At 39.3% G+C, this 27,650-nt stretch overlaps 1 protein-coding gene across 3 annotated transcripts in view; it reads left to right on the forward strand.

Annotated features, from left to right (window-relative positions):
- Nucleotides 1–27,650, forward strand: part of SMARCA2 (SWI/SNF related BAF chromatin remodeling complex subunit ATPase 2) — a 187,193-nt gene that overhangs the window by 50,293 nt on the left and 109,250 nt on the right. For all 3 annotated transcript variants that reach the window (XM_048849469.2, XM_048849471.2, XM_048849470.2), the window contains exons 7-17: nucleotides 3,453–3,579; nucleotides 5,087–5,260; nucleotides 5,522–5,695; nucleotides 8,729–8,899; nucleotides 17,796–17,849; nucleotides 19,076–19,206; nucleotides 19,405–19,465; nucleotides 21,554–21,654; nucleotides 21,835–21,982; nucleotides 24,125–24,288; nucleotides 26,978–27,044. In XM_048849469.2, the coding sequence (XP_048705426.1) occupies nucleotides 3,453–3,579; nucleotides 5,087–5,260; nucleotides 5,522–5,695; nucleotides 8,729–8,899; nucleotides 17,796–17,849; nucleotides 19,076–19,206; nucleotides 19,405–19,465; nucleotides 21,554–21,654; nucleotides 21,835–21,982; nucleotides 24,125–24,288; nucleotides 26,978–27,044 (1,372 nt within the window). The remainder of the gene's footprint in view (nucleotides 1–3,452; nucleotides 3,580–5,086; nucleotides 5,261–5,521; nucleotides 5,696–8,728; nucleotides 8,900–17,795; nucleotides 17,850–19,075; nucleotides 19,207–19,404; nucleotides 19,466–21,553; nucleotides 21,655–21,834; nucleotides 21,983–24,124; nucleotides 24,289–26,977; nucleotides 27,045–27,650) is intronic.

The following is a 27,650-nucleotide window of genomic DNA, read 5'->3' on the forward strand; positions in this document are numbered from 1 at the left end:
GTCAATGTAGGCAGCATCTTCACTCAAGTGCTACAGTGCTGCAGCAGCTCTGTTGCTGCATTTTAAGTGTAGAGAAGCCCTAAGTCTCTTTATGCATCAGTCAGCTGCTAGTTTGTGTGGATGTGCAGTAGTCAATCTAATCCTCCTTTATAAGGGCAGGAGGTAGGGAAGCCACTAGACTTCTCAAGTTGTTTTGCATCTGTAACGGCATTGAAATTCCCTCACAATCACCAAGTCCAGTTAGAGATAGAGTTGTACAAAATGTGGATTTTTGTAGTGTCAGATTGTTACTTGAAAGAACAAAATCTCCCAGTGTTACTTTCTGAACAAATAACTCTCCTGTAGGAATCATAAACTTCTCCTCTGGACCTGAACAAATATCTATTGCCGTTAATGGAACTCTTTCTTGCCAGAACAGTAACTCCTCTTGATTTACTGTTCAATCTGTATGAAAAACCTGACTGACCTAATTCAGCTTCAATTTTCTGTACTCTTGAGGACACTAAATGAATCTCCTGCAATTATGCAGTATTACAGCCTTTTTGTTGTTTCAGGAAGTTTCAAATCTTGTATCTCTTTCTCAGACTACGTATTGCATCCTATTGATGTTGAGACAAAATAGTATGTAGAGGAGCAGTGCTTAAAATACAGATCACTGTTCTAACTGGTAACTTCTTTAAGGAATGTACGTGCAGTAGTGCTTTGCACAGAGTGATTTTGCCAGGGCCAATTTAATTTCATGTGCCCTCGGTTACCATTTGTATGATTCTAGTCCATTTCATATAGAAGCAGGTATTTTGGGGTCAGCATTGCTCTTGTATATCCCAATAGCTCCAGTAATCTAACAGATTACTTGTTTTCAGGCCTTCCAAACTGAGACATCTGCCCTCCTGTTCTAATGGACAGACTACCAGGGTTGGTTCACTATACCACAGAAATGAAAGTGCAAGATTAATGGTCAGTGAACTCTGTGGATTGTGGTAATTTACTGTAACAAAAGGTAAATTTAACACCGTCCAGTGTTCAAGGCCCTCAAAATATCTCAACTACTTCCCTATGTAATGTTAAAGTTCAGTGAGTGTCTGCCACTCTAATTTAACACAAGATACAGCAAAGGGACTAGTTAAGATCTCTTAAAGGGATTTTTTTAAAAAGAAATCTTCTCTGGTGACATATTTATGAATGGCAGCTTTATAGCATGGTAATGCAGAACAGTACTATGAATAGATTATTCATTCTGTAAATTCACTCTTCAACAGAGAATTAATTTATATCGCCACTGTAGCTGCTTCCTTATGCAATACTGTTTTCATTGTTTCCATTTTTAAATACCATAGACGTCTACATAGCGTTGTATAGTACTACTACAATGAAAAATTGCCCAGGCAACTATTAGGTGACCAAAAAAAAAAGGTGGGAGGAGATTTACTCTGTTTTTTTTTTGTATTAGCACAATATTGCAGTGTTTAGATTATATACACGTCAGCAGAATATTTTTTCCTTAAAAACCTTTCATCAAAAAAAATTTTTTTGTTTGTTTTGCTTTGCTTAAGTTTCATGGAAACTGGGACCTGCAGAAAATTGACCTGTCAATATGTCCAATCCTGCTCTCATTAAAATCTTTGGTAAAACTTGCACTGACTTTAGTGGTACATCAGTGTGCCTGTAAAGTATCATAGAGGAGCAGTGATAAGCAGGCCTTTTTACATCAGTGTGCCTGTAAAGTATCATACGTGGGGCTGGTTGCATCACCTGTTATGCAGCTTGCGGTCCAAAATATTTAATGACTGGATTACTTAGAATTCATTCAGAAATTCTTGCTGGTTATTGATTATAATCCATTTTTATCTAGTTCCTCTGTTTGCCAGAAGCTGGGAGTGGATGACAGGGGATGGATCACTTGATGATTGTCTGTCTTGTCCATGCCCTCTGAAGCACCTGGCATTGGCCACTGTCGGAAGACAGGATACTGGGCTAAACGGATCATTGGTCTGACTCAGGATGGCTGTTCTTATGTATTATTTTGGAGCAGAGGTGATGTGGAATAGGAATGGGTGGTGTATGTGGCTTTAAAAAGCATAAGTTACAATTGCCTTTTTAGGTATAAGCAGTTCTCTAGTTTGGTTGGTATGACGTGGCCAATATCCTTAACATTTTGCTTTAACAAATTCATTTACCATGTTGCCAACTAGTCTATTAATGCTATTATCAATTTCTTACCTGTGTTATATTGTGATGGAGAGAAGATGAGTGATAGTATGGGTTTGGCTGTGAGTCTGTTATCCTTTTCAGGAGGGAGTAGGATCAGCCTTTTAATTTATGTAATCAGACTTCCCTTATAAATCTCCAGAAGTGTGTATGTCACGTGTAGCATGGGTAGACTAGATAAATTCTCATCTCCATGGCTTTGTAAAAAATGGGGACAGAAATTCTCTCCTCTGGCTCCTATTGTTGATTCACTTGCATTGCAATGCAGATCATGGCCCAAAATGTTTAACAACTGGACCACTTAGAATTCATTCAGAAATTCTCACTGGTTATTGGTTATAGTCCATTTTAATCTCGTTGTAAGAATTCCATGGTTGAAATTACACTGAAGTTAGACAGCACTGTATTGCAAAAGTACCTAAAAGCCAAAAGGAATATTAAACCACACATACATAGTGTCATTAAAAGTAGCATTTTGGGGTTCATGTTTGTTTGTCATTGACTGCCTGATCAAATATGCTGAGTTACAAGTAAAACAAAACAAAACACCAGTTTACAAAGATTATATAACTACCAGCACTACAAACTCACTTTGGAATTTGAAAGTGAAGCTGTATTCTTTCTGGCTTGTGCACCATGGTTGGTCTTAAAAGAGTTTGCAACTGGAAATTAATTTTGTGGGGGGTGAGTGAGCCAGAATAGAATCCTAATAGCTCTGCAATGCCAACAGTTTGTTTAAAGAATAAAGAAAGTGAAAACTTAAATTTTGTCAGTAGAATAAGCACGTAGGGTTTTGATCACCAACAAGAAACAGTTCCGCTAAATAAGAATATTGCATTCTTACACAATCACTATTCTGACTGCAATCACACTTTAAAGAGACCTAAAATAACACCCAGTCATTTTATAACATTTTTTATTTGTGCTTAACAAACTGGCCTGCAGACACAAAGTGCTTGAAAGCATGAGTAGAATAAATGTGCTGAGTTGCTGTTCCCGTACAACTAATAGCTAAAATTAAGAGGAGGGAAGAGAGTCTTCATTGTTTGGTATCAAGGGTATTCCTGCAGAGTAAATGTAAGTCTGATTTTTTTCTCCATTCCTAGAAGTGCATGTTAATTCAGAATAGATGGGTATTAGAAATTGACTGGGTGTATGAGATCTATTGCTGATATTACCATATAATATTGATAACTACTGACAGATCTCTCCTGATATCTTTCCCACATCCTTTATCATCTTAGACTTCAGGCTCGAATTGCTCACAGAATCCAGGAACTGGAGAATTTACCTGGCTCTCTGCCTCCTGATCTGCGAACCAAAGCTACAGTCGAGCTGAAGGCACTTAGGTTACTGAATTTTCAGCGCCAGGTAATGCCTTTTGCTGCAGGGACATTTTTGCCGTGATCACAATTGAAAGTGATCTTTCTTCAGCACAGGATGTGTTAGCAATAGACATTTATGAAAGTACTGAGTTTAAAGAGGAATGTCAATATTTGAGCAAACTTAACTGAAAAACGCTATTCATAGAAACATCAAACTTACATGATCAGTATCTTTTGCGTCCTTTATTACTGAAGATGTATGTGTTCTCTCTCTCTCTCTCTCTTTCCCCCCTCCCGCTCCTTCCCTCCCCACCTCCTGTTTAATCCTGAAGTGTAGTCCTTAAAATCCAAATGTATGATCTCGTCTTTCAGGGAGATCATGGGGATGGCACAAACTGAGATAAAAAAGGAGGACAGGATAGGCTGAGAGTCCACAACCCCTTGTTCAAATACAAATACAAATCAAAAGAAGTGCCTCTTTTCTGATCGTCTCAAAACCTAGTGGGTCAAATTTTTCTAAGACCCAGTTGCATGTTCTCAGTGATCCACGTGTATGATTGTTGTGTGTTCCTCACACTGACCCCTATTATCAAAAGGCCTGTGGTAATGTGCAGGCTGTGCAGCGAGGCCCAACAAGAGCATGTCCAAGTCATAAGTTTGCTCAGATCTTGGGTGCAGGCACAGCATAAGAATTTTGCAAAGGGGCTTTGCTGTGCTGGCCTCCCTAGACCCTTGCCATTTGGGTCTCTCAGCTGGCCTGAGAGCAGCAGGGGTGTCATTTGGTTGCTCTTGACCCTGCCCCTATTGGCCAGGCAAAATTGGTTCCTGGGAGAAATCTTGGGGACTAGTACAGTTTAGTAGTACGTGTACCAGGCTAGGTGCATCCTCCTCCCCACTGCCCTAGTGATTCCTTTATGGTAGAACCTTGTCTGAAGCCAGTTCTAAGAAGCAGCATGCTATTCATGCTGTGCATTTAGAACTGGGTGGCTCTGCCCCTCTCAGCCTTAGTAATTCCCTGCTGCTTCCGCCATTCCCCAATCTGATGTTGAAAATGAATGTCCCTTGGATGTGTGTGGGGTCAACCACGTTCAACACCTGATTTAAAACAGCACACAGGTCATCTTGTTCTACCATACTTTGTTAAAATGGATTTTCATCTTGGTTGGGCCCTTCCGTGCCAGCAGGACAATCATTTTGAACACCAGCTTGTGAGGGAGGAAGGATTGTGATATCTGTCATGTTTGACCCCTAATGTCAGACACACCACTTGTGGAGCTGCTTATATAAGTGGCGTTCATACCTCTGCGTGGAAAGAGGAAGATCCTACAAAGAATGAAGAGCTTTTTAGGATGATGATCACCTTCTTGCTGCAACTGAGGATTTCAGGATCCAATTTTTCAGTATCTCAATGGAAAGTGAAAGGGAGAAGCAGGATTGAAGAGCCCATGAAAAGTTAACTTTCTACCTTCGTATGCTGTATTGATGACTAAAATTGTTCTTCTGTGTGTGTGTAGAATGATGGGTTTTTTAAGTTTGTCTCTTCTTGCTGGTAGCTAAGACAAGAGGTGGTGGCCTGCATGCGCCGTGACACAACACTGGAGACAGCACTGAACTCCAAAGCCTATAAGCGCAGCAAGCGCCAGACTCTGAGGGAAGCCCGCATGACAGAAAAGCTTGAGAAACAGCAGAAAATAGAACAGGAGAGAAAACGTAGACAGAAACACCAGGTATTTTAACCTCCGCTACTCCAGAATTAATGTATTCCAGATACAGAAAAATGCCATTGAGTTAAGTGGTAGACCTTGCTTTGCTTGGCCAGCTATCACTGTTTTATATTTAGGGATCCCAGATTACAAAAACATGACCTACCAGAGGCCATACAGTAAGCAAGCGGAAGAGTCCAGAATTTGGGTGTTCGTAGTTTCAAATCCTGTGTTCTGTCAGTTAGACTACGATGTCTCAGCTGATTTATTATTTTCTTTCTTTAGGAATATCTGAACAGCATATTGCAGCATGCTAAAGATTTTAAAGAATACCACCGGTCTGTGGCTGGGAAAATTCAGAAACTTTCTAAAGCTGTGGCAACTTGGCATGCCAATACTGAGCGTGAGCAGAAGAAGGAAACTGAGCGAATTGAGAAAGAAAGAATGAGAAGACTGATGGTAAGGGGTCTTTTGGTAAAATGCCAACTCTGGCATGCTCTACAGTAACAATTCTAACAATGGGAGAGTGGGGTGGTGGTAATGTGGTAGATTAAGATGTAGCATATTTTTTATACTATTGGAAAGAGTTAGGAAAAACAAATTTGTGGGCTTCTGAGGATTAGGAAGGCTGCTGTGTAAGTTACTTTGTAACTGGGCATTGCTGATCAAACTTTGCTCTAAATACTGAATGTTGCACTCTTCAGATTTGACTGCCAAACAGCCTGTTTGCTAAGATCAAATTCAGTATCTGTTTAATACCTGATATATACTTTCAAGGACTCATATACTTCCTTTGCATGATAAGGGCTCTCTGATCAATTAGATTTTGACTAATATGAATCTAAACATACCTGGGAGATTAGTTGTATGTGCTTTATAGTCGTGGTAGTGACGTTATTTGTTTGACTTTGTTCACTTTGAGCCATATTTACTTTCGTTTGTGGTTTCAAATAATATTTGTAACTATACTGCCGCCCATGTGTATATTTGTCATTACTAGTAATCTGCTCATGGTAGTATAACTGCTGTTTTGTAATCTCCATTAAATCACCTAATCTTTCTAATTTCATATTTCAAAAGTTTTTTTACAACAGTGCAGGTATATTGCAAAGTTCATTAGTATATTCACCACATGAAGACCATGGATCTTGTTATAATGTTTTCCTTATAGTTCCAATAACTATTTATGCCTATACTTTTGTTTTTTACAATACTCATCAGGAACTTAGTTTGATTATGATTTATGTGTCAACGAATACATTTGCTGTGTAAATTATTTTTGTAGAAAAGTTAAAGGGAAAAAGGTTATTTCAGTGAATAGCAGTAACTATCTCTCCTCTCTTCACATTGTTTCTTCTGCCCAGTCTGGCTTTTTAAAATATACATATTTAAGCAATGATGATAAATACAGTATTTTCTGCTAAGAGCGACACTAATTCCAGCCGACCATTAATCGTCGGAGTTATGGTCCAAAGAAAGCTAGCAGCAAGAGTATCTTTCTTCTTCTCTCTCTCCTCCCCACCACCTCCCAATAATACTACTTATAGTTTCTTTTGAGGGGAATGTGTGCTGGGAAGGCTTCCCATGTTACTGTGTCTCTTCAGAGTGCTGTCGAAGTGATCGGCAGGCATATCTAGATTAGGAAAATAGCTTGTGTTTTTATAACATCTTAATTAACACATTTTAACTAAGATAATTTTACATAGGACTTTGCACCAAACGTAGACAAGGCAAGTTGTATTTAGAAGTGTGTTAGCTGGTTATGGTTATCACCTTAGAGTAGGCTAATATTTTCTTTTTAGTATTAGTAGAAATCTGGTAACTTTGTGATCTAATTCTGTTTAACAGTAGGATTCACTGAGATCTACCAACAGTAAATCTAATGACTGGGAAACTAGTTATTCTCAATTTTTACAAGCATATGAGTGACACACTTTCCGTAAGGCACAACACTAGTGAAAGAGCAAGTAAATGTCTAATTTGGGTGCAGATGTGGCGCAAAGCCTAAGTGCTTGTCCAAAATCTGTCACTACCAACTATAAGGGCCAACTAGATTGGTTTTAAATCACTACATGAAAAATACAAGTACATGCAAAATACAAATGAAGGATTTGCAGAGGAAAAGAACAAATCTTTTGGCCCTGAGGCCTTTCTAAAGGTTATATACCAATCTACATTATAGAGATCCTTTAGACTAGCAGTAAGTAGAGACAATTGCCAGTAATCTAGCTGCTCAAACTGTTGCCATGTTAATTATCAGAAATAAAACATGTAGGTTTAAAAAGGTACTCTTGCTGTTTTAAAAATATTCTTACATCCTGAGGTGAATGAGCTGATGTCAGTCCAGAGTTCGTATGTTAGGAGCATGTAGGTCCAAAATCATTGCTAATAAAAGTGAGGAGCAGCATGCCATCTTGATGTACCTTCAGACATGCCCAGAACACTAATATCCACAGCTTGCTGCTGAGTTCATCTGCCTGTGGACTGTGAGTTGTCATCTTTGTTTTCAAAGACAAATCACTTGAGGATCATCTTCTGTCAGATTTGCTGTCAGAGGCACTTCAGGTATTACTACCCCAGTGCTTACCAAATTCACAGTTGAATTCTTGTGAGGACACAACTGCATGTTGAGCAACTTGGACTGTGTGTGCACTACAGAGTTTGTGCTGGCATAGCTATACTGGCAAAGCCGCCTAGCATAGACTGAAGGAGTCCTGCTGGGGTAGGAAGACTACCTTCCCAAATGACGTTAGCTAGGCCAAGAGAGGCCCTCTTCTGTCAGCCTAGCTGTGTCCACACTGGGCTTTTAATCAGCATAGCTGTGTTGCTGGGGGTATGGTTTTTTTCATATCTCTGACCCATAACTATGTATATAAGTTTGTGTCCGTCAGGCCTATGCTATGTAGTTATTTCATTCCTCTAGTGAAATGTAGCCCAATTCATGTTTGTAGCCCAATGGCATGTTTGTTGCAATTTTTATTTATTTTTCACCCTATATACCAAGAAGTTTATCTTTTGAAAAGTAAATCTGTTTAAAGATCTCTTCTCCTCTCAAAGATCATGTCTAGAATAGGAAAATGGTCATGTTTGAAAACATGCTAGCAGGAAATCCTCCTCCTAATTCATAATACCCAAAGATTATTATTTATATTGGGTGAGATTTCTAAAGGCACAGTTCAGAATTAGACATCCCGCTCTCATTACCTTTCAGTAGGAGTTGTGTACCTAACTGTGGTTTGAGCCTTTGAAAATCTTTGCAGCCTTCTATAAGGCTGTGAGTTTCCCAGGGCCTTTACCCATTCAATGTATCAAAATGTATACATTTCTTCCCTTCCTGACCCATTTCTTTTGTAGAAGGTCCTCAAGTTATCCTGCACCTCAAAAATGGGAGTCGAAGACCTTTCAAATACACTTCTATAGTTCCAGTGCTAATGGTAGTGGTTCTTCTCTGTAAGTGTCTATACCATGAATGTTGTTTTTCTGTGTTGGTAGGCTGAAGATGAAGAAGGCTACCGTAAGCTGATTGACCAGAAGAAAGACAGACGTCTGGCATACTTGCTGCAGCAGACAGATGAGTATGTGGCCAACCTGACTAATCTGGTGTGGGAGCATAAGCAAGCACAAGCTGCCAAAGAAAAGAAAAAGAGGAGGAGAAGAAAGAAGGCAAGTAGAAAACTGAGCAACAACTAATACCTTTCCCTCCCCTTAGTGTAACTGTTGCTGGGTGAGGCCAGAAGATGATCTCGTCTGATCTCCTGCATAACACAGGCCATAGAACTTCCCCAAAATAATTCCTTTTGAAATAGAGCATGTTTTAGAAAAACATTCAGTCTTGATTTAAAAATTGTCAGTGATGGAGAATCCACCACAACCCTTGGTAAATTGCTCAAATGGTTAATTACTCTCATGGTTAAAAATATACATCTTATTTTCAGTCTGAATTTGTCTGGCTTGGGCTTCTAACCATTAGATCATGTTATACCTTTTTCTACAAGATTAAGAAGCCCACTATTAAATATTTATTCCCCATATAGGTACTTATAAACTGGAATCAAGTCACCCCTGAACCTTCTCTGTTAAGCTAAACTCTGCATTGGTCTTATGCATATGAGCGTGCTTGAAATTTTATGAACTATGAAATTGCTAACATTAATTGAGTATAATTTTTTGTTCCAAAAGTCTGGCATAAGAAATCATGTGGTTTATGCTATACAAATACTGAATTAGCTCTTTAAGTGTCAGTTTAATAATCAACATGAATAATTCCATAGATTGGAAGGGACAAAAGATTAGAAAATTTCACTGGGTTATAAACTTGGTTTATTGATAAACATTCAACAAGCAAACATTAGCCAACCTACTATCAATTAGCAATAAAGTGTATGTCTCTTACATTCTGTAGATTGGGAAGGTGAGAGAAGATGCCAACAGAAATTGGTCCAATAAAAGATATTACCCTACCCACCATGTCTCTTGTAGTCACATAGGATTTGTCATAGTGTCAGGTGTCCTGGCTTTAGCAGTGGATAATGTGCATCAGAGAGAGACTGAAAACACCACCATGAAGCGCTTGCTAATTGTGCGGTGTTTAACCTGGAGGCACAAAAAGTGATTATTCCTTCTTGACACCTGCAGTCAGCCAGTTTGCCCTCCAAACAGTTATCTTGAACCTTCCAATTCTGAACTCAGCTCAATCCTATACATAGTTGACAGGGGCAGTGGACAGAGCCAGAGAGAGATCGTTTTGTTTATGCCCATTTTGTGCAAATAGAGAGAGCCTGGAAATAGTGTTGTTTTCTATCTGCATTCTTACCATTTAGTATAAGCCTTTTTAAAATTCATTTTGGATGCTATGAAACATTTCTTTGTTAGTCAGTGAGAGTATGGGTGGGAGTTAAGCAATATTATTTACTTAATAAAATAATTCTGTAAGAGAAGTCGTTAAATAATAGTTTGGTACTTTCATGACACCGCAGTTCCTTTCATATCTCGAAGGATGGGCAAGATGACCTTCTAGGTCATGTCTATCTGTAATTCTCATGGGATGAGTCTGCTTAATATGAGAGAAGAAGAAATAATGGCTCAGAACTTTTTTTCGCTTGTTCTGCATAAACAAAGAGTGCACCTGCTAATTTTCCTGGCTGTTTAACCTTACAGAATTTGAAATGCTTGCTTAGGTTTCTCCATGTAGAGTAAGAGCATGTTAAGTACAGTATCAAACACCAATCTATAATAACTGGACCATGTTAAGGACGACAGACCTCAAAAGTACCCTTTCCTCTCCTCCAGCCCCCTCCAAAAAAAGTCAGCTGTGCCTCTTTTTAAGAATATGTTGTAATACAGAAAGGGCCAACGGTCAGTCCTCCAAAATGAGGGAGGCAATATCTTATAAAAAAAAATAAAAATCTCATTTCAGGGTACTTGGCCTACAGTTATGGCAAGAGCAGCATTTGATTTTAACACCCCTAATTCTCCCTACAGCTATCACACAGCATCAGTGTGCTTGGCTTATACACTGGTATAAACATAATGTTCCCTCGTATTTCTGTTGACACTCTTTTGTGTCTGTGAATGAACCTATTCCAGTATTTTCTTAGTGTAAGTCTGTGCTCAGATGAGAGCATCTTCTGGTGATGTCAGTGCATGCATAAGTCTCTAATGCTGAAAAATTGTGTCCAGACAGACCATAAATATCTGATGCAATGTGTTCTGCCCCACTCAAAACATAAGGGAAAATTAACAGTAAAATTTTGTGCTTTACCCTGATCATTTTCAGCTTCTTAATGCTAGTGAACTCTGCCATCAAGCCATTTTGTTCATCTATCAAGAGAGAGATGAGTACTAATAAATATGGCTTGTGCTTTGATTTATAACTATGATTTCATATGTTACTTAAGTTTGACCCACAGCCACCCAGCAAGTTGTCATTGTGCTACTCAGCCATATACTTTGGATACCTCTGTTCTTGTATTACCTAATCAATTGAAAATACGGTTTAATCAATTAAAAACATAATTAAGTGTTCCATTCTTACATAGGAGCAAGACAAGAGTCCTTTAGGCTTGCTCCCAGAGGTGAACACTGATAAAGTGGATGGTGCAGAAGTACTTCTCCTCCTTTTTAGCCTCACTATTTATAATTAGGAAATGAAGCCTATTTACCCAAGGGGCCAGACTGGTTATGAAGAATCCATTTTGTGCTCTTGGGGAAATAGGGTTTGGGATTTTTCTTCTGGCTATAATTCTGCACTTGTCTGGAATAGCTCCTTTTGAACTGCTCTGGTCTCTTGAACAAGCGCAAAACTGGGCCACTCGCTTTCAGTGGAGTTGCTTCTGATAGGAGCCCAAGATTTTTTCAAGTTCTATAGATAGTTCGTATTGTACAAGTGGTAGGAAAACAGACGGGTGACGTTCATGATGTAGTCCTTTGTTTAGGACTATAGCTGACTTTCTCAAATACTCCAAGCACATATGTAATGTAGACAGAATATGTCTTCAGTATTAAATACATGAGTGTCAGTGTTTTGCCCTCTCATATTTTTGTATGTACACAGCTTTCCATTTGTATTGTGAAGACACTAGCATGTAGAGTAGAGCCAGAATAACCAGGAGCGTAGCTAAGATGAGGCATTACTTTATGAAATAGTAAATGAGACATCTGCTCTGTAAGCACATTGATGTCTGAGATCAGCTGAGAAGCACCTCTTTATAAACAGTCCATATCACTCGCTGTCAAGGATGGACATTGTTTCCTAGTCCCACTTCACCCACTGAAGTTCTGAGCCATAGATATGAAGAAAAAAGAAAAGGAGGACTTGTGGCACCTTAGAGACTAACCAATTTATTTGAGCATAAGCTTTCGTGAGCTGCAGCTCACTTCATCGGATGCATACTGTGGAAACTGCAGAAGACATTATATACACAGAGACCATGAAACAATACCTCCTCCCATCCCACTCTCCTGCTGGTAATAGCTTATCTAAAGTGATCACTCTCCTTACAATGCATATGATAATCAAGATGGGCCATTTCCAGCACAAATCCAGGTTTTCTTACCCTCTGGCCCCCCCCCCCCCCCCAAACCTCACTCTCCTGCTGGTAATAGCCCATCCAAAGTGACCACTCTATTTACAATGTGTATGATAATCAAGGTGGGCCATTTCCAGCACAAATCCAGGTTTTCTCCCCCCCCCCTTTTCAAAAACCACACACACAAACTCACTCTCCTGCTGGTAATAGCTTATCCAAAGTGACCACTCTCCTTACAATGTGTATGAAAATCAAGGTGGGCCATTTCCAGCACAAATCCAGGTTTTCTCACCCCTCCCCCCCCCCCCCCCACACACACACAAACCCACTCTCCTGTTGGTAATAGCTTATCTAAAGTGACCACTCTCCTTACAATGTGTATGATAATCAAGGTGGGCCATTTCCAGCATAAATCCAAGTTTAACCAGAACGTCTGAGGGGGGGAGGGTTGGGGGCTGAAGGTGACGGCTAGTGGTGTTCTGTTCCCACCTGCAGAAGTGAAGAAACAGATTGATAGAGCCAGAAGAGTTCCCAGAAGTCACCTACTACAGGACAGGCCTAACAAAGAAAATAACAGAACGCCACTAGCCGTCACCTTCAGCCCCCAACTAAAACTCCTCCAACACATTATTAAGGATCTACAACCTATCCTGAAGGATGACCCAACACTCTCACAAATCTTGGGAGACAGGCCAGTCCTTGCCTACAGACAGCCCCCCAACCTGAAGCAAATACTCACCAACAACCACATACCACACAACAGAACCACTAACCCAGGGACCTATCCTTGCAACAAAGCCCGTTGCCAACTGTGCCCACATATCTATTCAGGGGACACCATCACAGGGCCTAATAACATCAGCTACACTATCAGAGGCTCGTTCACCTGCACATCCACCAATGTGATATATGCCATCATGTGCCAGCAATGCCCCTCTGCCATTTACATTGGTCAAACTGGACAGTCTCTACATAAAAGAATAAATGAACACAAATCAGATGTCAAGAATTATAACCATTCATAAACCAGTCGGAGAACACCTCAATCTCTCTGGTCACGCAATCACAGACATGAAGGTCGCTATCTTAAAACAAAAAAACTTCAAATCCAGACCCCAGCGAGAAACTGCTGAATTGGAATTCATTTGCAAATTGGATACTATTAATTTAGGCTTAAATAGAGACTGGGAGTGGCTAAGTCATTATGCAAGGTAGCCTATTTCCCCTTGTTTTTTCCTACCTCCCCCCCCCCCCCCCCAAGACGTTCTGGTTAAACTTGAAGAAAAAATATTTCAGTTCTATATAGCTGTCATCGCCCCTCAAGTAATTCTCTATTTGTCTGTTGCATAACTGAATAACCAATGTGGAATACCCTCTTTTAGGTCCATTGATGTTTCTGTCCCTGTCTGGAGAGTTTTCTAGTTAAGTAGGCTGTAATTTATTGATCCTGAATGTGCGTATCTTTGCCATCTGATAATAGTTTGGCATGTGTTAAGTTATAATTACTGCTGCTGATTGGCTACAAGTTGTGCACACAGATAGTCTATGCTAAAAAATCCTGTTTGTGTTACCTCATCTTGCTAGTTTGCTTGTTTCATCTACCTGTTATGTTAGACTGCAAGGTCTTGAGAGGTAGGGCTCTCATTTACTATATGTTTTTACTATGCCCAAGGGGACAATGACGTGGCTGAGAATTCTAGATGCTACCACAATATAAATGTTAAATAATAGATTTGCACAGTGCTAGTAATAAAAATTTTTCTTCCAGTGCATTTGCATATTGCTTCCTCCACTCAGCATCCAAATCATTGGGAACCATTTATTGTAAATGGCTCTGCTCTCTTGTGCACAAACTACTCTTTACACAGTGTATGACGCTGAGGCTTAGTGACTGATCATTTGTTTTGCTGTGCAAGGCCTCCTGTTGGAGTTAGTGGGTCTCTTTTCATTGGCTTTAATGAGTTGATCAAGCCCATATAAATATTAAAGTGTTTCTTCCTAGGTAAGATGATGGATTCCTATCTACATGTCTGCTCTTATCTCTTTTTGTTCACACTGTTCATTCCCCCCAAGCCATGCATTTAACCACCATCTTTGCCTTTCTCTCGCTCTGGTCTCCATCTCTTTTTCCATGCAGGCACTGATGCCAGGCAACCACTCCTTGATTCTCTTTTCTCTCAGTAACTCCTTAAAACATGTCCAGAGAGACTTGTAGAGCTTGGTCCCACTTCAGACAAATGTTTCTCAGTAGTCAGTAGGAAATGTATGTAGGTTGGCAAAACTCATGTTTAACTTCACGGGGTGTCACTTTTCAGTTTATTGCATTCCATCCCTCCAATCTGTGCATTTGTCTCTTGACATTGTAGGTTCATTGGCACAGGGACCATGTCATCTTGTTGTCTGTAGAGCACTTGCAAATTTCTGGTGCTACATAAATAACATAGTCACAATTTTAAATTTTCCATTTCATTGTTTCCATCCACTCCAATCTACTGATTCATCTTCGTCACACAGTTGCCATCAAGCATTTCCACTCCAGGTGTACCCCAATACACTGTTTCAAGGGGGTGGGGGAGAACCTAGTCAACCAGTGCAGTTTGAGCAGTCCAGGTCAAACCTGTGCCTCCATGAGTCATCCTAATGCTATCATGACTCACCCTGTTCCCTGCTTTCTGTAAACTCTACTCTTTGTGCGCCGTTCACATTCTTCCTGTCAACACAAATAGCCACTGCCCAGGAGGGCTGAACTGAGCTCCCTCCAGACCTCTGTTAATACTGCTCTTGTCTGGTCATCAGGTATTGCTGTTGAGCCACTCACAGGGCATGACTCCTCTTCCACTGTTCTGAAAGTGACCTCCCCTTATCTTTGCCAGCTTAGGAAGGGAGGAATGAGTGACTTTTTAAAAAAATGAAACCCTTGAGTTCCTAGGTCATCTGTGTGAAGATTAGCATATTCTGTTTGGCAGTATGCCCCTTTGGATCTGTCCTCAAGGCATGAACTTCAGAGGAGTGTGCAGCAGTGGATGTGTACAAATCTACATTTTCAAAGGCTTTGCTCTATCCCTAATTCTTTTACATAACAATCATACCCCTGGGACACAGGTTTCCAAACATCCCTGGCAATGCTTAACCAGTTCTAAAACCTTTTAGAAGTTTCTGAAGTACACTGTTCCTCAATAGAGGAAGAACTAAAATTGAGGGCGACAAAACGCTATATCCAAGGTTAGCAGCATTAGTTACAGGTATGATGGGTATATCACGGTTATAATGACAATCTTTACACTGTCCTTCCTTTACCTAATTTATTTGAGAAAGATCTGATATATGAATGAACAAATTGCTGGTTACTGCCTTTTTCAGGATAGTTTTCAGAAAAGAATTAATATCCTAAACTAGTTGGATTTAGGGGGTAGATTACTTTATACAAAATCAGTGTTAATCACCTGGTCTGTTTAAGCAACAACCGTCACAACTGACACAATTTGTTATCCTACTCACAAATCAGTCTGACAAAATGAAGCTTAGAGACACAGACACTTTACTTTGGTTGCAGCCATTCCTCACCCTCCCTCAAGTATTTTATCATGCTACTTAATTAATATATGTAGGCTTGGCAGAATTCAATTTTTTTTTTAAAATAATTTTGACATAACATCAGTGTATTTGTAATATTTTTTTATCAATTTAAGAATTCACAGTTGCACAAAATTATGGGTTTTAACCGCTTTTTTCCTATTTTTATTCACTTAATTTTTCCCAGTTTCAGGAAATTATGGGTGTAAGAGGGTCAGAGAAAAGTTATTTAATGATAGTAGATGTTGAGATTCAAAAACTTAAAGCTTTATAGCTGTTAAAACACAAATTGTCAATATCATATGTTGAAATATACAAAGTAGATATCCTTATCTAAGTAGATCTACTTATCAAACTAACAAAGTTCTCAAGGAGCTTTCTTACTTTGCCTACCTGTAAATATCAGTTATCAGTGGAAATACTTTTTCATCAGTTTCTGTACGTGGGGTGAAATCGACATTTACCAATAAAAATCTGATCCTTCCAAGCCTAAATATATGCAAGATTCTTAGAGAATTGCCCCAATAGTTCATCTATATAAGTTTGCATTGCTACTTTCACTTTAGAGTATTTTATGTAGACATCAACTGATAAAAGTGAATCTGAAGACATTCAGATACCTTGCTGGCAGTCACAGTATGAAAAAACAAAACCCTGAAATGGTATAGAAAGATGGAGATCCAAGGGGAAAAAACTGTTCGCAGCATCCAGAAAATAAATCACCACAAAAATAGTTTGTCAGAAAGGGACACCCCCACCCCTCCGTACTTCTGCCGTATTGAGAAGAATAAAGCAATGGTATTATTTTTCTCTATGGAAAGAAGGGAGAAGAAGCTGAAGTCTAAGAAATGCATGTAGGTATGCAGAAAATGTGATTCCCACCAGTGGGTGCATATATATTTCCTTTGTCTACTGTCAACACATTGACTAGCTGGATTTAGGGGTTAGATTTTCCAGACTTAACGTACCTCAAACTAAAGTCAATGGAGTTACCTTGGCTTTACACTGGTGTGAGAGCAGAATTTGCCCCACATGGTATTAGCTAGGTATTTCTACCATTATTTCTTTCTTCGAAGTTTCTACTCCTTTGAGACACCAGAATCTGCTGAACAAACAGGCTTGATTTGAGGATACGATGGGTAAACATAGTGTTCAGAAGGATAGATAAATCTTGACTATCTTTATAATTATAGATTTCAGAATAGCAGCCGTGTTAGTCTGTATTTGCAAAAAGAAAAGGAGTACTTGTGGCACCTTAGAGACTAAAGAAAAGTTAGCTTTTCTTGTTTTAGCCCACATTGCCATCTAAACAAACGCTTTACTTAAAGTATGGTGCTAGCCTATAAAGAGTGACTGTCAAAATAGCCATTTTTACTAAAAAGACCTTCTTCCTGTGCATTTTAGGTCAAATCTGCTTTCTGTAGTGATAAAAGTAAAATTATACTCCTGTTAGCAGTGCACAGCCAACATTGCAACAGGAGGGGGAGCTGGATTCTGTTTCTTCTTGCACATCATGAATAGAATTGTTAGCCAAGTTCTAAGTGCAGGGGAAAATCATGCCTTTCACTTACCCTCATGCTGCCCTGTTGCCTTTAGTTGGCATAACCTAAGGCATGATTTGACTTTCAGAATGCTTATTACTGGTGGTGATGCATGGGAAGAGTAGATTCCAGTTTGACTTGGGAATCAGTTTTTCTATCTGCTAGCCCTACAGTCTTGTTGTTGTAAACTGAGTGACTCTGATGTGGAATTATTGAGACATAATTAACAGAAACCCCACAATACCATTTCTAGTCACTTTTCAGACTGAAATAGCTCTTGCTAAGATCCCAGGATGGAAGCCAAAGCTGTTTTAGGAGCAACAAACAGCAAAACATATGAAAATTATTTTATAGTTCATGCTTGGTTATACTCATCTTAGTTTGAATGTAACATTTTTGTCTGTGTTTTCATTTCAGAAGGCAGAAGAGAATGCAGAGGGAATGGGATCTGATCTTGGTCCTGATGGAGAGGTAAAAATTTTAAAAGCCTTTTTCTCAAAGGAGTAGATACTACTAAATAAATCACATTATTTATTGCTGGTTGGGAGCCAGATCCCAGAACCTTTACTTGCCCAAATAATCACATTAACTTCAAGGGACTAAGTACAATGGAACTACTTGCATTGGTAAGGGTCGGAGGATCAGGCTCATGTGTATTTGCAGATATAGTTTATGAATACACATTGACACAGTTTATAATATTTCACAGTATAAGTAAAGTGTGTTTGGAAGTCATACTGTAGAATTATGATGAATATGTCATCCCAGGTTATCTTTATAGAATATGATCTGGTCATTTTAAATGAACATCAAAATGTAAAATTAGCATTTATTTGAGAATTTTTAACTTATTATAAAGTAATTTGATTTCCTGTATTTTTCCCAAAGTTTGCTATGGCTCCTACTGGCAGTAATAGACTAATCGGTATTCTAGACTTGTGGCCCACTCCATTCAGGTACCTGGAGCAGGGATTTTGGATGAGATAGGATGCACTGTCACTATAACTTTCTTCTTAAATTATGCCCTTAATTGCCTAAAAAGATCCATTTTTATAACCAGGAGAAAATATATCCAGATTAACTATCCTCCCGTACAAGCCATTTTTTAAAGAGATCTGAAGCCTAGTCTTTGGAGCATTGTATATATCTCTGAGTATTCTGAAAATCCCTTTCAGCTTGTCCACATCTATGTGTAAAAGTGGATTTCTTGAGAACCAAGTCTTTGTGTAGTACACAGTTTATTTGTCAAATATGGTTGTAAGCATAGCACATTATATTATCGCATCGGTAGGAAATAAGCCTACATCGGACAAGCACATCCGTTCCCTTCCTAGTATGGGATCAAATGTGCTGTGTCATGATGGCTCCTTTGTCTGTCAGAAATAATTGTAAATGAAAACTTCTCCCATCATGTTCTTTGGACACTAAACTCTTCAGAGAAGCCAGTAAATATTTCTGGCTCCATAGTCCCCTCGTTCAGTTACACTTAATATTGGGATATGCCTTTGCTTGATACTTGTGGAGATATTGTGACCTACTGTTGGCCCAGGTGCTGACCAAGACACTTTTGCTGTGGTTTTCAGTTTCTTTGTTTTTCTTTTGAAGCTTTAACTTTGCAAACTCTTGTTTGCTGTCTTTGTCTCTGTGGGAAAGAAAGTCCAGATGTCTTACACTGTGACATTGGCTTTCACTTTTAGCCCATTGATGAGAGCAGTCAGATGAGTGACCTTCCAGTCAAAGTGACTCACACTGAAACAGGCAAAGTTCTTCTTGGACCAGAAGCTCCAAAAGCAAGTCAGCTGGATGCTTGGTTAGAAATGAATCCTGGGTAGGTAGCTAAACAAACTAACAGGATTTTTAATGACTACTTTCACTTCTGTTGATACTAATAACAAGAGAAACATTGTTTCATTACCCACCCTTATTTCATTTAATTTATTCAGCTCTTTATAAAATGATTTGGAAACATATTGAATCTGAGTGGTGTTTTTTTTCTAAACGCCTATTCTTTTGTCTTCTGGACCAGCTATGAAGTTGCTCCTAGGTCTGACAGCGAGGAGGAGAGTGACTCTGAATATGAGGAGGAGGTATGTGTACTTACTTATTTCATGTCTAAGAGCATACGAGGGGGAAACCTTGTTTTTCTCTCTAGTGAGCAGAGGGGGAAAAAAAATCTCATAAAGGAAAGGAACTACATGTGAAAACAATTGGAAGGACTGTTAAGCCAACAAGAAAAACTAGCCCTTGGTGGAATACAGGAGGAGAGAGGAGTATGTGTTCCATTTCTGGTTATTTATAATCATGATTCAGAACAAACAAGGAGATTCCTTTTGATAACAATATTCTATGACAGGAGATATGGTGACTCTGTTCTGAATAAACTGATATCTTGTATCTGTCAAATCTGTTTTATCTCCATATGCGTAGATTTGTAATTCTATTGAGAGACATACTTTCTTAATCCTTCTATTATTAAAAAGCTATCAACTTTGGGAGAGGAGGACAGAAGAGACAGATTTGCTGTTTGTGGTAATCAAGTGTTTGATTCAATAATAAGCAAAACTGTATTAAAAACATTTGGTAGAAGACATACACAGATCTTGGTTTTTGTAGCTACATGTAAGCTTTTGACAACTTAGCCCACTTTTTTTTTTCTTGGTAATCTTTCAATGAAAGTGGTTGGCTGTGACCTTTCAGGCAACAGACTTGTAAAAGGGGGCTGATTAAAGCAATGACTTGTCTGTATATGTTAATTTGTCTACCTTGTATCACCAGATCTTGGGTGTGCTCTAGGGATAAGGAGGCCAATGCGACTGCAATTACTGCAAATGGGATGATGGGAGCAGAGAGAAATTCACCTTAGAGTAGTTTTATTTATTTATTTTTTAAATTAAATACTTAAAAATAAGCCGCATGTGTTTCTGGGGGCAATTCTAAATATTTTCTTTTTAGTCTGTGGGCTGAAGCAGTGGTGAGAATGGTGGAATTTTCACTCACCACTCAGCATGTTAGTTGTTCGAATATTGTTTTTATCCTCTTTTAATCTAGAATCAGAAAATATTGGCAGAGTCTTAAATTAAATATGTCAAGATGCAAAGATTATGCTTAGTTGATATTTCTTCACATGTTGCAAATAGAATTGCATTGTGCACCTTTTAAAATAATGTATGTTTTTACAATTGATTTAACAATGCACACTAAGGTGTGGCTCCTGCAAAGGCTTGCACACCTACTTAGTTTTATGTGCTATGAGTAGTCCCACTGAAGTCACAATATGGCCAATTAAGCATGTGTGTAAGGCTTTGCTGATCGAGGCCTAATGACCTAACTCTGTGGGGTGCTGACAGTGATAACGCCTGTTGACCTTAGTAGGGTGGTAAAGGCTGTCAGCACCTCCAAATACTGGGCCCTGAGTGTAGTGTAGTGTAGATATAGATGTAGAATTAGATAAGATCTTCTACTCTCTGTGTACAGTACTGGTACAGTTTTGTGGCAAACAGAAAGAAAGGGAGAAATCATTCTAAAAGTAGTTTGCATACAGGAGGCATAGGGATATTTGCTTTAGCTGCTAAGAATTTAAGTTGTTACAAAATAGCATTACTTCAAAGGGAACCGAGATTCTTGGAGAAACCACAATAAGATCTGAAACCCTTTCATCCATTTATCAGCATCTGCAATATTAATTGGAAAGAAGATAAATAATAAATAAGGAACAAAAAGTTTAATCTATTTAAAGATAATTTTAATAAATCAAAACACTAAAACAGCTCAGACCTAGTGGATCTTGTCAGTTTGATTGGCTTTTTTGTATGAATAGAGTGTATGTTATGAATCTTCAGTACGTTTTGAAGAAGAGTATATATATGATCTTCTCAATGAACAGGAAAAGAAGAGCTGTTTCAAATACAATGGAATTAAAATGGGAAAATTCGTTTTCTAAGTGTTTTGCAGTTTGACCTTGGTTCACTTACATCACAGCAAGAAGGTTGCAGTTGACAGAAGAGAAGAGATGCCAATAACTCTTTCTTGTTAGGATTTCTTTCGTTGTAAAGCGGTGTCCAGTGAAAACTGTTGATAAAAACCTGAGTGAGGTCTGGCTGATGTTATGACCAAGAAAAATGTTACTATTCTATTTTTCTGTCCCCGCTCCTGTTTTTCTGTTGTCTCCTCTGTAGGATGATGATGATGAATCAAGTAGATTAGAAGCGGATGAGAAAATACTTCTGGATCCTAACAGTGAAGAGGTTTCTGAGAAGGATGCTAAGCAGATCATTGAGTGAGTATACACTAGAATGCCTTCTGTGGGGGAAGGAGGTGGATTTCTTACACCGTCTTTAACTTTAGCTGCGTTACCTAATTTTATTAAGAGCACTTGAATAAAAAGTGACGGTTCAGAGCACTGAACAAATTGGTATAATGTGAATAACATCATAACTCTTCTTTACCTATCTTCTAGGACAGCCAAACAAGATGTGGATGATGAATACAGCATGCAATATAGTGCTAGAGGGTCTCAGTCCTACTATACAGTCGCTCATGCAATTGCTGAGAGGGTGGAGAAACAGTCTGCTCTTCTTATTAATGGATCACTAAAACATTATCAAGTAAGAAACCAAGTTGGAGTTTCCTTCTCAAGCTGTAAAAACCAGTTTATGGCCAGCTATAATTCTGCAGTTTAACCCTTGCTTTATACATGACTTTTGCACTGTTGCATAATGATGGCCAGGTATTTGTATAATATACTTTTATTGAGTAAAGCATGTTATAATATAATATTTAAAAGTTTATGCGACGTTAGGAAGGTATGTAGGAATGAATGCTGCTTTCATCTCTGAGTGGATCAGATTTGTGTTGCACTGAATTGCAAGATCTCCATTTGGGTAGAAAATGATTGTCTGGAAAAGAAGGTTGTATTCTGCCTTCCCAATGGAAAAGTCACACATGTCACCTGTATAATAATATCAGCTCTAAGTGTACCTGTAATTGTCATTTTCATTGGAGAACAGTAGTGATCCAGTTTGGGTTTTTGCTTATTGTTTTAGTGACATACTTTTTATAAAATGCCACCCTAATATTTCAGTGCACTAACCAGTTGAATCCAGAAACCTCTTTATTCTGGATGCTGTTGGTTTGGTTATGGAGAGAATTGTGCTCTGAGGATAGGACTGGGGGGGGGTGGATACCTTTGCGTGGCCTGTGGCCACTCACTCCCTGTGGCCTCTGAAAAGTCATTTGTGGCTTTTTTTTTTTTTTTTTGAGGCACTGAGTATCTGTAGTTCCCTAGCAGATTACTGAGAACTGCAGGTGCTCAGCATTGTTTTCAATCTGACCACTTGGCTCTTTCTCCAGTTTCCTTGCCTGAAAAATGGAGAATAATACTTTCTTATCTAAACAAGGATGATGTGAAGATACTTTTTTTTTTTTTAAGTGTTCATAGAACACTAGAAGGAAGGGCAACCTTAATTCTTACACATCCTAACTTTTCAGCGATTGAAACTCTATATATTTTTCTAATTTTTCATTTTATTTTTCAGGAAATTTGTTTGATTTTGTTTTATCCTTTTTAGCCATGTGGTGGGGGAGTTGGGTCCTGTCCCTGTGGAAGGAGAGCAAGAGGCCCTGTGGGTTGGTATTGCAAAATGAGCCCTCCTCACACACATGTCGCAGCAGCAGATCCTGTCCTGCAGGGCGGGGCCTGGCTCCCCACCAGAGGCTCTGACTCTGTGGGTGCTCCAGCTCTGAAGCACCCATGGGAAAACATTAGAGGGTGCTTAGCACCCACCGGCAACCAGCTCCCTCCCCGCACTCCTCCCACTGCTGGTGGCCCCGCCGATCAATTCCTCTCCCTCCTTCCCTGCACCTCCTGCCTCCCATGATCAGCTGTTCCGCGGCATGCAGGAGGTGCTGGGGGGAGAGGGAGGAGCCAGGACAGGGTACGCTTGGGGGAGGGGGCAGAGTGGGGGCAGGCAGAGGAGGGGTGTAGCTTTGGGCAAAGGGGTGGAGTGGGGGCGGGGCCTGGGGCTGAGCACCCACGGGGAAAAGGAGGAAGCCAGCCCAGGCATTGTGACTTGGCACACTGGGTCTCAGTGCTGCTCAGGTTTGGCCTGACCGCCCTTGTGTCATGGTGACATAGGGGCAGCTGTACCAATTTTGGGTGCATGGCATTGTGACCTGGTGCATGCACTCACTCAGATTTGGCCCAGCTTCCCCTCTGCTATCGTGATGGAGGAGTGGCTGGGACAAACCTTGAGTAGAGCTTTGACTATGTGCTGGCTCACAACACCTGGAGTAGGGAGCCAGGCCCGCCCCACAGGGCAGCAGCTGATGCTATAGGTGAGTTTTTCAGACTTTTTTCATATTATATGTTTTTCTTTATTTTATGTTATTTCATATTTGCAAAAAACACCGGATTCTAGTTGTAAGCAAATGAAAAACAGCATCTTGTAATGGAAAGTATTAGGCAACTTCAACTATAGGCATTGCTACCAACTCTGCCTATAATATAAAAAATCTTCTGCTTGTACAAAACAAAACTCTGAAGCTTGGTCCATATTGGACCTAAATATCAGCCGTGACTTTCATGCAGATATGATGGGATATTATGTGCTGGTGGTTCCCAGTGCATCCACTGTTGAAGGAAACCAAGCACCAAAGCAGTAAGTGAAGTGAAAGCCTGACTTCAGTAACACTAGGATTAATTACGTGTGCAGCTCTCAGATAATTGAAGCGATTATTCTTCATTTCAGATCCAGGGCCTGGAATGGATGGTTTCACTTTATAATAACAATTTGAATGGAATTTTAGCTGATGAAATGGGGCTAGGAAAGACCATACAGACTATTGCACTCATCACTTATCTGATGGAGCACAAAAGACTCAATGGCCCCTATCTCATCATTGTTCCCCTTTCGTAAGTAAAGAAATTCATTCCACTATTATCTTTCTATGCATTGCAAATTGGCTCATTAGCAGCACGCACTTGTTTTTCACTTAATGGTAAGATGAAGCACGCAGTGGGACTACATTGAGTATGTACTCTGAATCTAGCCTGTGATTACTTTGCCACAGTGATTGGCTGGCATTGTGAAGATGACCAGATGGATGATAAAAACACTTGGTTCCATTAGTTTTGCTGTCCACTCAGCAGGCAACTGTATAGTGTCTCTTATTCAGTGTAACTTATTCCTGACATGATTAACAAAAGAGGAAATGTACCTTTCTTCTTTTTTATATTACATGCTGCAGTTTTCCCTGTTCAGTTTTTAAAGTGCTACTTGCAGCCTATTATTAGATCTTTAAAAGGCACCCCACCAAATATTAGGTAGTTGTCCTTTAACGACACTGGATTTTCTTGTAACTATAGTATAAGTAACTGTCTGATGTGGAGTTGCTTATTGTCCCTAACCATTGATCTCCAGCCTCTGCCCAGTGTATTCTTCTTTGTCTTATTTTGCCCCCTTTTCCTGCGGTTCTGCACAGCATCCCTTTATTTATTGTGATTTTTCTGAATGTGCTCTACCCTGGTCTCTGCAGGAATTGGTTGTTGGTTTCTTGAAACAGATTGCTTTAAAGAGACATTATCAAGTTGCCCTAAATATAAAGGGAAGGCTAACCACCTTTAAATCCCTCCTGGCCAGAGGGAAAAAACGCTTTCACCTGTAAAGGGTTAAGAAGCTAAAGATAACCTCGCTGGCACCTGACCAAGATGACCAATGAGGAGACAAGATACTTTCAAAGCTGCGGGGAGGAACAAAGGGTTCTCTCTGTCTGTGTATTGCTTTTGCCGGGACTAGAGCAGGAATGCAGGTCAGAACTCCTGTAAAGGGTTAATAAGCAATCCAGTTAGATATGCGTTAGATTCTGTTTTGCTTAAATGGCTGATAAAATAAGTTGTGCTGAATGGAATGTATGTTCCGGTTTTTGTGTCTTTTTGTAACTAAGGTTTTGCCTAGAGGGATTCTCTATGTTTTGAATCTGATTACCCTGTAATGTATTTACCATCCTGATTTTACAGAGGTGATTCTTTTACTTTTTCTTCAATTAAAATTCTTCTTTTAAGAGCCTGATTGCTTTTTCCTTGTTCTTAAGTTCCAAGGGTTTGGGTCTGTGTTCACCTATGCAAATTGGTGAGGATTTTTATCAAGCTTTCCCCAAGAAAGGGGGTGTAGGGCTTGGGGGGACTTTGGGGGGATAGACGTTTCCAAGTGGGCTCTTTCCCGGGTTATATTTTGTTAGACGCTTGGTGGTGGCAGCGATAAAGTCCAGGGACAAAAGGTAAAATAGTTTGTACCTTGGAGAAGTTTTAACCTAAGCTGGTAAAAATAAGCTTAGGGGTTTTTTCATGCAGGTCCCCACATCTGTACCCTAGAGTTCAGAGTGGGGAAGGAACCTTGACACGAGTACTGTAAAACTTCTGTAGTGTTGTTTTGTCCCTAAGTGATACATATCTTACAACTGGCTGTGGAGTGGCTTTGGCATTCTAATTAGAAGGTTGCTAAGAAAGTTACCAGTTGTTTGGGGTCTGTAGGTGTTAGCACAGTATTATTATTCCTTATGTGGTCTACTTTGAAGTGCCCCACCTTCTGGCTCTGCTGCAGCAACCATTAACTAACTTCCAGAGATGTGCACAATCCTACTGACACTAGTGATGCCGGGATCAAACATAAAGAGAAATGCATGACTGGAGAGCGAGCCCTGTTACTAATACAGGGTTTCCAAGGGGAAGGAAGTTGTACTATCGATTTTCAAGAGTACAATGGAGACTCGAAACGTGATGTTTTTAAAGTACTTGATATTGTCTTTTTTTAAGTTTTATAAAGGGGAGGAGCTGAGACCTGAAGTATTTTACCAGTTCCTTTAGCCTTTCTTTAAGACTATTCAGTGTGTTAGTATAGTTAAAATCACATAGTGCAAAAATGAAGGTACATAAGTGGCTGACTGACACAACAGTAGTGCTGGATGCTAATAGCGCATCATCACAAGTTAACAGCACTGATACCTTTTACCTTGGGCTTTGTGGGGCTATATCTGAGAAGTTGCAAGTTGCGTCCGATGAAGTGAGCTGTAGCTCACAAAAGCTTATGCTCAAATAAATTTGTTAGTCTCTAAGGTGCCACAAGTACTCCTTTTCTTTTTGCGGATACAGACTAACATGGCTGCTACTCTGAAACCAAGTTTTACTTGTTACAGCTGAGCAGCATGAGATGACAGATATATCTTTTCTGTGCAGATTCATCTATTCTCACTTTTTTAGTTGGTGTGTTAACATGAACCTAAAGTTAGGCATGTGCTTAAGTGCTTTGCTGAATCAGGGCCAAAACAGATTTCTAAATAAGACTTAGACATTTTTCCCAAATCAGTTCTTCCCTCACATCTCAAATGAAGATGGCTCATATAGCGTATCAAAATCTGCATGTTTCCTTTTTAATATTCAATCTACATGTTCAAGGCAAAGATATGGAAGTAAGTAAGAAGTTTGTTGGGGACTCAGCTTTCATTGTGAAAGAGGTATTAAGGTGACAAAGTTATAAATAATACCTTAGATTTAAACATAATTAGATATGATACTAAATTGTTCATATTCTTCATTTCTTACCTAGGACTTTATCTAACTGGACATATGAATTTGACAAATGGGCTCCTTCTGTGGTGAAAATTTCTTACAAGGTTTGATTTGCTTTCTCTATTTGTATAACATTGAAAGAGTGAAAAATAGACCCTCCTCTTCCACATTTCCCAAGCTAATCTGTAAACTCTGTTTGGCTGTAAAGTTTTGTCATGTGCATCATGTACTAAACAGTGACAGTTAATCATCCCAAACAGGTTACTATAATAAACCATAATTACTTTCAAATAGTGAAATGCAGAAGAAAATTGTTAATTATCATATTGCAAGGTTTCTGAAGAGAGTAATACAAATGATAAATAAGACACAGTTTGTATATTGCTGAATACTTTCATGTTAGACTACTGTATTTTCAATTGTTCCTATAAAGTCAAGCAGTTACCAAGGAGACTAGATAGATTGACTGCTGCTACTTCCATATAAACAGAGCTTTGCAGTCCAGCAGCTAGTTTCCTGGTATGAGGTTACTGTAATTTTTCTCTTCTCTTCTCTCTCCCGTGGTCTTCATTGGGGAAACCATTCTGAAGGGATCTGGAATATGTCAATACATTGTTTGATTTTGCTTTTTAGCACACTCATACAAACACCTTTTCTCTACTTCCCATGACTGTAAGAAATAGCAGAGGACTATAAACAATTATTTTTTC

The sequence above is a fragment of the Caretta caretta genome, chromosome 5 (genome assembly GCF_965140235.1).
Source record: "Caretta caretta isolate rCarCar2 chromosome 5, rCarCar1.hap1, whole genome shotgun sequence".
NCBI lineage: Eukaryota > Metazoa > Chordata > Testudines > Cheloniidae > Caretta > Caretta caretta.